At 49.0% G+C, this 12,618-nt stretch overlaps 1 protein-coding gene across 1 annotated transcript in view; it reads left to right on the top strand.

Annotated features, from left to right (window-relative positions):
• The first annotated feature begins 5,372 nt into the window (after positions 1-5,372).
• The window catches only part of NUP43 (nucleoporin 43), a 78,446-nt gene continuing 71,200 nt past the window's right edge, over positions 5,373-12,618 (top strand). Inside the window, exon 1 of the mRNA XM_088451761.1 lies at positions 5,373-5,711. Coding sequence (XP_088307887.1) covers positions 5,592-5,711 — 120 coding nt within the window. The 5' untranslated portion in view covers positions 5,373-5,591. The remainder of the gene's footprint in view (positions 5,712-12,618) is intronic.

Here is a 12,618-nt window from a genome sequence, read left to right as displayed (position 1 = left end):
TGAAAACCAGAAACCGCAGACCACCAATATGGAGTCCGATTACCATAAGGAACTTGAACGGATCACATAAGGCCAAAGAGGCCGGACCACAGTCAATGAGGCCACACCAGCCGAGAGGACTGGGGACTGAATGGCCGTACCATAAGTTCCAGAATAATATGGAACCTAAAAACCACTCTAAGAAGAAACACAGGGCGAGAGCAACTCACACCCTGACATGATGCCCTCCAGAAGAGGTAGCCACATGAGAACTCTCCCAATTCAGACACTCTCCTGGTTGATTTAAACACCCTGAGAGAGAGAGAGCTTAAACAATAGACTATGTAATGGCTATCACAACCAGCGGTTCCATTGACTGTCCCCGGAGGGAACAAAGAACCACTACTAACTCCCCAGGAGTCCCTAGGGAGGACAAGTGGAGGCATAATCCAGAAAACACTCCAAAGGATGAAATGGATACCAGAGCGGAGCAATTCCATATCTTAACCATACCGACAGTGTAGAGATCCGCAGTCAGGAAGGCCAGGCCAAGGGTGAAACCCAAGCCAGCCGGAAGGAATGCCAGAATATCTGGAAACCCTGGACACCGGAGGATCATATCAACAGGTACGATACCATAAGAATTATGTATGCCACAGTCCGTGGCAGATCCCAGCAAAGTCTGGCCTATCTGCTCTAAACATCTCAATGAAGACAGAGCCAGGGAAGCCCTTGGGCCCACAGTAGGGGCGCAGTCAAAGACAAACGATCCAGGTCCAGGGAAAAACAAGGACCTTGAGACAACAGGTCCAGATAGTGAAGCAGTAGTAACGGAGCATCGATGAGGAGACTCCGAAAATCTTAGTACCAGTGATGTCTGGGATGAACTGGAGCCCCCAGAAGGAAAGCCCCTCCGTCTCGAATTAAACTTCCGAAGACCTCGAGGAAGAAGGGAGACCGGAGGACACAGGTACACAAAGTGGAAGGACCACTTCACTGACAAAGAGTCACTGAAGGTAGCTTCAGTACTCCTAGAGCTGGACTGTAACACCGGTAATGTGTGATCGAGTCAGAAGGCCATGAGGATCAATCCCCTCAGGGAGGCCTCCTCTGCTCACCATGAGTTGAAACCTCTCTTGGAGAAGAGACTAGTCCCCGGGATGCACATCATGACGGCTGAGGAAGCCCGCTTCCCAATGGAAAGCTCCGGGAATAAACACTGCAGAGTTGGCCAGGAGAAGACCCTTGGACTATGTCAGAATGGATGACATTCCTGACATTGCCACCCAACTACCAGTGTTGCCTAGATGGAAGCCACTGTTGTGACACTGTCGGACTGAACCTATTCAGGTTTACCGTGACATATGGGTTAGGCCAGAGTGAAGGTCCAAGACAGCCTAAAGTATCAACAAGTTAAGTGGCAGGGCAGAAGCGACAGACGTCCAACTGCCCCGAAACTAATGCGGACCAGACACTGTCTGTAGCAAAGAACACCCTGGACGAGATGGCCATAGCCACCCGGACAGAGACCAACTCGCCTCCGGAGAAAGTATCATCGTTCGAACAGCGATCCGATGGAAAAAACTCGATCCATCTGGAGGGGAGTCAATTATGGCAAGGCCTGGAATGGAACTGAGCACATTCCACCCTACCAAAAGGTAGACACTCTGGTAGACCGCGCATCACAAAGAGTAATGACATATGTCGACTGCGTAGATATCCGCACACTCCAAGTTGAAGAGTGGAGATCTTACGCCAGAAAAATTCTCAGATTCTGAGAATCCAGCAGTGCTCCCAGATGAAGAAAACCCTGTGAGGGATGCAGGGAGGACTTTTTCTCCGTTGACTAATTATCTGTGCCGAGAAGAAGCCACGGTTATCCTGACCTGGCGGTAAAGTACCTTGGTGATCCTGCTAAAAGCAGGAGACCGTCCAGAGAAAGGAGCATTCGGATACACTGAACAGGTGAACTGTCAGAAAATCCATAAGGCTGGTAAACCCCGGTGGAGCTGAGGACAGTCCCAAAAGGCAGAGCCCGAAACTTACAAGTGTTTCTGTGGCACAGCAAACCTGAACCCATGCTGATGAGAGGGCTCTGTATGTACCCATAGGTACGTATCCTGAATACTCAAATATACCATAAAATCCCCAGGTTTCAAACGTCGGATGATGGAGCATGGACGATTCCACCTGAGTCCAAGCACCGTTGGAATCTGATTCAGGGATTTGAGACAGAGTATAGGCAAATGAGGACCAGCCGGTCACTGCCCCAGAAAGAAAGTAGAACAACCAGTCCCTCACTGAGATAGTGAGGTTGGCCGAAATAGCTCTGCTTACCACAAAGACTGTATAGCTTTCTGGGATTGTAAGGCCCTGATCAGGTCTGAAGAAGCGCCCATGTAACAATGCCTGTGAGGAGGCCGCCTGAGCAATGAGAGGCCGTTGAGAATCAGTACCTCACTCTGGAATTCCCCAGATGTAGACCTGTCCCGTCAGGCTGAGGGTATATCCTCAGGTGTAGAAACAGGGTCGTCCGGAAGTCCAGGACTGCTCGGTACTGGATATGGTGGCCCCCATGGAGGCCGACAGCCTAGGAAAAAACAGGCCTTTAGGCTGACCTTGAGGACAAAAAGACTTAACAGAGTTAGTCCGAATATAGTGGGAGTAGCTAAAGACGGTATCTCCCCATTAGTGATACTGCCAATGATGCAACGATCTTGTCAAGGTCAGGACCAAACAAGATCTTCCCCATGGAAGGAGTCTGCACCTCTGCTTTCCCATAACGCAGCCATAGGGTATTGCGGCGGATACAGACGCCGCCAAAACCCTGAAAGTTAGAAGACCGGCATCCCATGTAGGTAATCCCACATATGACCACTGCATATTTTATGTGAGCGACAAAAGATATTTGAACCCCAGACGTGTTGGAGGGGAAAAACGTCACAAAAGCATCACCATGCGATGGCCATGGTAGGATGGGCAACAGGTCCTGAAAACGAGTACATTGATTTCAGGCAAAGTTACCACCTACGGATCCATAAAATCCGTCCAGGCCGGGATGGGAGGCGTATTAATGCCTGTAACCCGACGATTAACATACAAATCCATCCCAGAAGGGAATTTCCATTACTTGTGAGGACCCTCAGGGAATGGGAAACAGGAGGCCTTTGTGACTCCTCGTATCTGGCGACAGCCAGACTCCCGCTATGAGATCCACCCGCTGGGCAGAAAACGGGAGATGTATGATACAGGTGCAGGATCGACATTCTCTATATCCAGAATGAACCTGGCTACCAGCCCCAAAGCAGGGATAAGAATACTTGAAATCGGCTCCCCCCATGTGAGAGGGAAAGAGCCGAATACACCATCCAGTTCACGGCAGAGCCACTGGGAAGTAACCACAGGGCGTATATCACGCCAATTAGTATTTCGTATAAAACGACAACCACCAGGGTGGCCGTTGTGGTAATCCCTGCAAGGGGAATGACAGACCGATGTGGTATCGGAGGTAATTCATGTACTGTGAAAAACCTCGGCGGGGAGCGATAGTCTGTTGCACAGGGGTAAATTGCAAGAAATTGCGAGATACCCAGAGTTCAAAAGGGCAGTATGGTGAAGTAACTCCAAGCGAGTGACGACAATGGGGCCCGCCCAGCGATCCTCAAAGGAGAGGATCCTGAGAAATAAACCGCCCTTTAAGGGGGTCGTGCAAGGGGCCCGGCACCAGATGGTGCCGCATACATAAACCTTTCTGAGTTAAAATCCTCCGCACTACTACCTGCAGGCTATGACTTGCAGGATAGCAATAATGGGTGCAGTATCGTGTGCAATCTCCTGGTCAGATATATCTGACTATCTTGACGGAAATATTAAGCAGCGCCATACCGGTCCTGACTGACGCTAAGATTAGCTGCAGGGACCCATTATCAGCGTATGCAACTCACAGTTCCATCTAAAATATGGCAACGTGCAGCACGCAACAGTATGTGACAAACCTCACAGATATTAACAAGTATATATATGTGAGGTCTCAGAACCACCCCAGGTACACCTGTATTAGGGCAGATAAAGAAAAGGGATAGATATACACTGACAGGTGAGAGAAAAAGCAGACAGTCAGCACTAGCATAAGTCACATACAATGCAGAAAAATATATATACATACATTTGCATGACATATAATATACTGCACAATGTCGCTACATTCAACTGCCCAGATTCAGTGTCTGGGAAGGCTATAGCGCTGTGTACACTCACCCAAAATGGCCAGGTACGCAGGGGGACTGGGCTCACTGACATCCTAGGAGTTCTGCAGCACCACAGAGAAAATGGCCACTGGAGACCTCAGAAGAAGCGTGGCCCGCGGAGGAAGCAGCTCAGCGACGCCAGACTGCATGTTGAAAGGCAGGCTGAGCTGAGGGGAGGAGCCGCTAGACAGGGAAGGCTTCCTCCCCTGGCTAGCAATTAACCCCCCCGCAAGCGGTGACCACGCGACTTACCAGTCCCCGTCGATCCGGCAGCAGCCCAGGGATTCCTCCAGAGCCCGGCTAGTACAGACTCTGGGGTCCTGCTGCGATCTCCAGATCTGTACTGGCGTCGCAGCGCCGGCGGGGTGTAGGAGCGGCAGCTCAGACGTCCATTGGACAGTCTGATGCTGCCGCTCTGAAGAGTAGTAAAAAATAATAAAATAAAACTCTTTTAAAATAAATTTTAAGCTTAGGGGCTGCTAAGCAGCCCCCCTGCAGTAACGGTGACCCGACTCCGGCCGGGCACCAACTTTAACTGAGGTGCCTCTGGCTGGGGGGCGGGGTTATAGGGAGAGTGGACCCAAGTGCACCCTGGGAGCTAAAAGCTTTAACTGCGTGGTGCCCGGATTTGGTTCCCAACCTATATCCCAAGGTCAACCCTGTGGACCCCCTATGGACCCTGAAGTAGAAAGAGGGGGACGTCGCAGGACCTCGCCGGCGACGTAAGTAATGTTTACCAGTGACATATTTGGTTGTATCACTGTGATATTAAACAAAATACGCTGCTGGTATTTAGGTACTTTGATAAATGGGGTAAGTAGAATTTAGTTTATTTGGCAGACATTTACATTTGTACATATTCAGGAAGCAGGCAAGAAGACCATTTATATTTTGGGAATGAGAGGGAAGCTTATTGGTAGTCCGTTGTATAAGGGATAACGGTTATCCCTTATACAACGGACTACCAATAAGCTTCAATAAGTTATCCGATAACCCGACTGTACACTTTTCCACCTAAGCGCTATAAGAGCGTTTTACAAACCAATAAAATGGAGCGGTGTTTTGAGGCGACATTTTCTCAGGAGTATAGTTCAGCAGCAGCCAGCAGGGCAGTCCCTATATTGGGCGTGTACCTGTACAGTCTGCGACACTGCGTTAGGCGGGGCCGAAGTCGAAGCGTCACCAATGAGACGAGCAGACTGTACTGACTGACAGCCATCATCACACGCTGCCGCCAGTACAATACTAGTACTGGGAAGCATTTTGGCGGCTTGGGTTTATTCTCTCATTTGAACTCATTCTCATGGCTTAAGCGCCTGTTTCTGGGAGCAGCGGTAGCGGCAGGCGCCGGAGTAGGGTATAATCATGGAGAACATGGTCGCAAAGTTTGTATCGCAGAAAATCAGCAAGACCCGCTGGCGCCCGGTGTCGACCTCCTCCCTGCAGCAGCCGGACGTGTTCGCAGCGGGCTCCTGGGATAATGAGGTAAATACTGTACTCATCCCTCTTACAGTCATGGTTGCTCCCATTGCTCCAACACCTTGTGGCCCATGCGGACATGGAATAGTAGTCAGACTGTATGATTGACATGATATTGGAATAATGAGTGAGTAAGGTTACCCTGCTATGTGCCTGTCTGGTGTCCTCTGACCTCTTGTATCTGTCAGTCACTTTGCTTTCTGTCTGTCACGTGTCCCCACTTATCCCTCATTCCCTGGACCAGGCTGCTTTTGAAATGTTTTTGTTGTCTGGATCCTTAATGTAAGAGGGTAAATGCTAATGTATACAGAGAAAAGGTGTATTCACTGTAAATTCACTCTCCTACTGATAAAAACAGATCAATGCATTTACACACACACGGCCATAGTAAATATATAGAAAAAGATAGAACTATACTAATGCCCAGATTTATCATCGTGTAATGCTCTTGCTATCACTTGTTACTAATCTTAAATGGTGCTCTTAAAGCTTCGTACACGGAGCGATCAGCCAGCGATGCGATATCACTGGCTGATCGCCCTGCACTGTGCCTGGTGTGTTGGATGATCTATATAGATCATCCAACACATCACCTTTGTCCCTATAGTAACCACCTGCTCGATATCAAGCAGGTTGGGAAGCATGCAGGGCCGATGGACGATATCGCTATCAACCATACGTGCCCGTGCTTCGCTGATCGTTCAGGGGTTGGAAGGTGCCAAAACCTGAACGATATCATTCAAATTGGGCAGTAGTATCACTGTGTTTGTATGCAGCATAAGTCACCTTTCAAAAGCTGGACAGGAGCTGATTAGTTGGAGCACCATTTAAGATTAGTAACACATGATAACAAGAATCACTTGTTGATAAATCTGGACCTAAATACACAGGCCGGTATTCAATTGTTTTGCCCCATTATGCGCCTGGCAGGAGATATTCAATTGTTGCTGCCAGTGCACCATTTCAGCTTGCAGCCCCAGGGGGGGGTTTGAGTTGAAATGGGCGAAAAGTGACCTTCTTTGGGCACCCAAACAGCACTTTTTGCGATCGCGCCCAGCACTTTGGTTGTGATCAGCATGACAATCAGCAACAATTGAATAGCGCCCCGCGATCTCCCGTCACTTTAGGCAGGAGATACGGACTGTGAAAACAATTGAATACCGCCCACAGACTGATTCACACTAATTTGCACAAAATTTTGGTTATTGTTATATACACTCTAAATTAACAATCGTAATCGTTCATTAGATGTGTGCTCCTGCTGGTCGTTGACGACTTCTCTCATCGCCCGTACTTGCAGGGCAACCTGACGATATTGTCAGGTTCTGCAAGTACAGGGATGAAGGAGGCTGACATCACTAAACAATATATCGTTCAGTGTGGGTGCTCAATGCCCTTAAGGACATTGAGCACACCACTGCCGGGAACACATTACACGATATATCTCATGGAGCGAATCGTGTAGTGGATATGTGCCTTTATGGTGCTGCACTTCAAAGCAGCAAGGAACAAATCAAGCCAGTCATCAGCTCACAAATGGACAAAATGTAACAAAGAATAGGTCTCCCATACGCTAAAGATTGTCCCAATCTATATTGGGCAGGATGCAGCAATGGGAGAAATGCGGTCAAACCTCTAAAATGCTTGTTTAACCGCATTTCTCATATGTACCAAGCCTCTTGGATGTGGTAGGTATGCCATCTTCAGATGGTGTTACCATATAGAAGCCTTTCCGCAGAGTGCTGTGAGAGGCATCCAATCTGATCTCTCCAAGCCCTCCCCCACAGCACGTGTAGAATGATACCAAAGGGACTTCTGGGGTATATACCTGGAACTCCCTCATTCGAAAAGGACTGCTCTTATGAGAGAGCGGTCCTTTGCGCTTTCCTTCATGCATACCAACGTAATCAACAATGGCATGCATGCGTATCCCTAATGCGATGCATCATGCATCCCGCCCATTACCACCTCCGGCTGAAGATGCAGCCACAAATTCCAAATCACTTACAATGTCATCCAATGATGCGCGCGTGTGTATTAAAAAAAAAAAAAGGATAAATGGAAACAATAGTGTAATACTGGCATAAACATGCAACACCACACATGTCTAGATGGTAAGTAGTGTTCTCGCTAGGCTGTTTTAGTGCCCTGCCCTCACCGCGCAACGCACCGCTAAGACAGCCTGCGGGTGCCGTCTTCACCCGTGGGTCGCAGTGTCCCGCGGGTGGGGAAATGTGCAGTGACCCAGTCACTGTCGGTGAATAGACGCTGGGCGCATGCGCTCAGCGTCTATTCTAACGGTCAGCAGCGCTTGGGGGGTGCCCGGGGCGTGTCCGTGAGTGCCGGACACGCCCCCCAAGAGTGACAAAAAGGTGACGCGTCTTATAGACATGCCCCCTTTTTAATGGCCACTCCCCCTTTTCAGGTGTGCGCACGCTTTCGGTGCTCGTGGGAGAGCCATCTCTAGCTCCAGCACCCTGCCTGCCGCCGGAGCTAGAGTGAACACTAGGAATAGATAATAGTGGATAACTTCCATAGATCTCCAGATAACAAAGTACCACCATAAGCTGTATAACACCCAGGCATGATGAAATGATAGTCACACTATGTAAGATGACTTGCATGTATTCTTACATGTAAATAGCAGATGGCAAACTCATAAGGTTTTTCTAAGATCTTATACTCACTTAGTGTTCACTCTAGGTCCGGCGGGAGGCAGGGCGCCGGACCCAGAGTCATGGCACTTTTGCGCAAGGTGAAGGCGTGCGTCTGAAAAGGGTGCGTGGCCAAATAAAAGGGCGTGTCTGTATGACGCACCCCCTTTTCGTCACTCCTGGGGGCGTGCCCGGCACTAACAGACATGCCGGGCAGCCCCCAAGCACTCCATTCACTGACTGTGACCGCTGTGCTGCCGTTTTGACCACCCGCGGGCTGTCTCAGCGGGCCGCCGCGCTACAGGGCAGGGTGCCTTCTGCCCTTCAGAAATGGGGCAGGGCGCCTTCTGCCCTTCAGAAATGGGGCAGGGCGCCTTCTGCCCTTCAGAAATGGGGCAGGGCGCCTTCTGCCCTTCAGAAATGGGGCAGGGCGCCTTCTGCCCTTCAGAAATGGGGCAGGGCGCCTTCTGCCCTTCAGAAATGGGGCAGGGCGCCTTCTGCCCTTCAGAAATGGGGCAGGGCGCCTTCTGCCCTTCAGAAATGGGGCAGGGCGCCTTCTGCCCTTCAGAAATGGGGCAGGGCGCCTTCTGCCCTTCAGAAATGGGGCAGGGCGCCTTCTGCCCTTCAGAAATGGGGCAGGGCGCCTTCTGCCCTTCAGAAATGGGGCAGGGCGCCTTCTGCCCTTCAGAAATGGGGCAGGGCGCCTTCTGCCCTTCAGAAATGGGGCAGGGCGCCCTCTGCCCTTCAGAAATGGGGCAGGGCGCCCTCTGCCCTTCAGAAATGGGGCAGGGCGCCCTCTGCCCTTCAGAAATGGGGCAGGGCGCCCTCTGCCCTTCAGAAATGGGGCAGGGCGCCCTCTGCCCTTCAGAAATGGGGCAGGGCGCCCTCTGCCCTTCAGAAATGGGGCAGGGCGCGGCGCCCCACTAAAACAGCCTAGCGGGAACACTACTCACTGGTGTCAGATCTTGTATAAGTGGCAACTTTTTTTCAATCCAGCAATAAAAACATAAAAAAAATATCATAGTGCAATATATGAATGCAACTCATAATTATTAAAAAGTAAAATACACTGGAGGAAGTAGACGTACCATTAGGATGGTATATGCCACACCGTTCACTCAGGGAGACAGATGGAACCCGGGTATGCCAGCATAGAGTGGAAATGGACTAATGGATGAAACACTGCACCCCAAAATTAACACATTTCACTGCTCTGCTGTGTCTTTTTCAAGGTGAGTGTATACCTAATAACAATGCTTAATCCAATGTTTTGGACATATATACACCGATGTCTTTTTCATGGGTCAGTATATACCTCATTTCAGTATGTCAAACAGCATTGCCGGATTGAAAAAATTGCCATATGTATTTGAGATCTGACATCCGCGAGTAGAAGATCTAAAGAAACGTATGAGTTTGTCATCTGCTATTTACATGTAAGCATCTTACAGATGTGTTCTCATAAATCTAGCCTCAATACGCCACGCAGCACAACTTTCCTGACGTGAGTGAGCTGCCAGGTCCCGTGCTACTTGGCTAGCATCGGACGTCTCTCTTGCCACAGATGCACCAGTAAACTGTGCTGATTAATTTGATATGTGACACTTGTATATGTGTGTGCACCTGAGTCTGTATTTGAAGCACAAACGGACCTTTGAATGGAAAAAGCTGCAGCCGCTACATTCTATACAGATTCAGACACTCAGTCGCACTCAGATATACAAATGTTGTGTATCAAATTAATTAGCACAGTCTGTTGTGTCCTAGTCGCATCAGACACATTTTCAGCAAAAAAGATGCCCAGCGCTAGCAGAGTTTCACGGAACCTGACATGCTGAGGGGGGACACATCTGTGCATATTTCATCACGCCTGGGTGTTATAGTGTTCACTCTAGCTCCGGCGGCAGGCAAGGCGCCGGAGCTAGAGAGGGCAACCTTATGCGCGCACTCCCGAAAAGGGGGTGTGGTCATGAAAAGGGGGCGTGTCTATAAGACTCGTCCCCTTTTCGTCATACTTGGGGGCGTGCCCGGTGCTTACGGACATGCCGGGCAGCCCCCAAGCGCTGCAGAAAGGGAGAATAGATGCCGGGCGCATGCGCCCGGCGTCTATTCTCCGGCGGTGACCGGGACACCGCATGTTTCTCCACCCGCGGGACACTGCGTCCCGCGGGTGAGAGCGGCACCCGCAGGCTGTGAGGGCAGGGCGCTTTTTGCCCTCCTCCTGGAGGGCAGGCTGCTTTTTGCCCTCCAGAAGGAGGGCAGGACGCCGCGCCCCGCTAAAACAGCCTAGCTGGAATGCTATGTTATACAGCTTATGGCGGTACTTTGTCATCTGGAGATGTGTTGGGACATATCCACTATCATCTATACCATCTAGATACGTGTGTGGCATATTTTTGCTAGTTATACAATATTGTGGCCATTTATCCTCATTCTACATATGCATTATTGGATGACATCTTAAGGTGCCCATCCATTAGAAGACATGAAAACGACTGCACGATTAGGACATTGTAATCGTGCAGTCGTTTGTCAGTCTATGATGTGCCTGTACTGAAAGAGCAGTCGTTCTGTATTGGCACAATCAATCGTCTGCAGACGTTATCATCAGGTTGACAAGCATGTTTGCCCGATGATAGATGTCTAAACGACCAGCGGGCACGTTAACAATCGTTCAATGGCTCAACTTTGTTGTCTAGTGGATGGGCACCTTTAGAGATTTGGAATTTTTGACTTAAGTGTGTCCAGGTGTGTTTTGTATTTTAGTATAGATCCGGCTTTTTCTATCTTATTTGTATGGATTCTGATTTCTCTGTGCATTTACGGCCTGACTCAGAGATGTATGCTAACCCGATGGTTAGCGCACATCTCCGATGTTTTCAACTCTGCGCAGGACCCCCCCTTCACCCCCAAGCAATTGAGAGTTGGGAGGGCCTGCATTCCCCCAAACAGGATTGTGTCGTCCCCATTTCCTGGGAGTACTGAGGCCAGGGCTGCGTCAAGCAAGCCGCCAGGACCCGGTCAGGCTGCGGTAAGCTTCAGCTTCTGCAGCCGCATGACCAAAGGGACCAATGGTTGCGATTGTTCCTTTGGTGATATCAGGCTGCAACCTCGATCTCAGAACTGGGATCATGCAAATACAGCAGTTGTATTGAGATGGATGGAATTGCACAGCCGCTTGTGTGCGCGCACATTGTTGGTCGTTTTAGACCTTCCAATGCCCGATTCATGCACGATTGAACAATAACGTTATCGTTCAATTGGGCATAGAAATCGTCTAGTGCATATGTCCAATTTTTCCTTAATTCATTATTTTAAGGAAAAATTGTTGGGACTTGTGCAGGAGATGTTTCACTACCAAGTCCCTTCGATTGTCAGTTCTGTGTTTCCCCCTTACCAGTCGACTGGGAACCCCAATAAATTAAACAGCAAGTCGTGTTTAAGAGATTGAGACTGACAGCTCATTTATTCCGATGGGGTTAATATAGCAGATTCTTTAAAACACACAGTATCTCATTTGTTACAGAAAACAGGATGTGGTTCGGAGAAGTAAGACACATACTAATCTTTAGATACAAGGGTATTTCCAGAGTCTAGTGCACTTCCTCTTTTGAGATGGTCTTAAACATTGAGCATATGACACCAAGACTTTTGTTAATTTATAAACATCTATAAATTTCTAGACGAGACAGCAGGGGAAATAACCCACAGATTAAATCAGCTGATCCTAAACAAAGGGGAACATGCAGAAACACACATTCCCAGCAAAGGTTATTAGTTCATAAGATATTAAAGCAATAATCAAAGATCAGTATTATTTATAACTATATATGCTTGATTACATAGGGGGGAATACATTTATCTCTCTCACTTGCTTCAAGAGCCCCTTGGACACCCCTCCCCTAATTGAGCAACTGGAAGATTCAAATTGTCTTAATTAGTCAATAAAACCTTTTGCAGCGATGTCTTCCTCCTCTGCTTCCCTGACTGAAGCCTTTTGCATCATCTTCACCAGTAGCATGAGTGTGTCCCCCTGTGTGTGTGTGTGTGTGTGGTGCTAAATGTGTCTGTTAGGGGTGTCAGTGTGTGTGTGTGGAGCATCTGGAGCGCACATACACACGGTAATTCAAAATTGGGCACAAGGTGCAAAAGTTTTTGCTGCCAAAATCTCGCACCCAATTGGATGTGCACCAAAATGTAGAATCCATTTATATAGATCATTGCCCGTGGTTGTGTTGGGTTGCTGAGGTCTGTGTGTA

This window comes from Taudactylus pleione, unplaced genomic scaffold, assembly GCF_031769625.1.
Source record: "Taudactylus pleione unplaced genomic scaffold, aTauple2 ptg000006l, whole genome shotgun sequence".
In the NCBI taxonomy this organism is placed as follows: Eukaryota; Metazoa; Chordata; class Amphibia; order Anura; family Myobatrachidae; genus Taudactylus; species Taudactylus pleione.
This window is presented reverse-complemented; position numbering and strand designations above follow the sequence as displayed.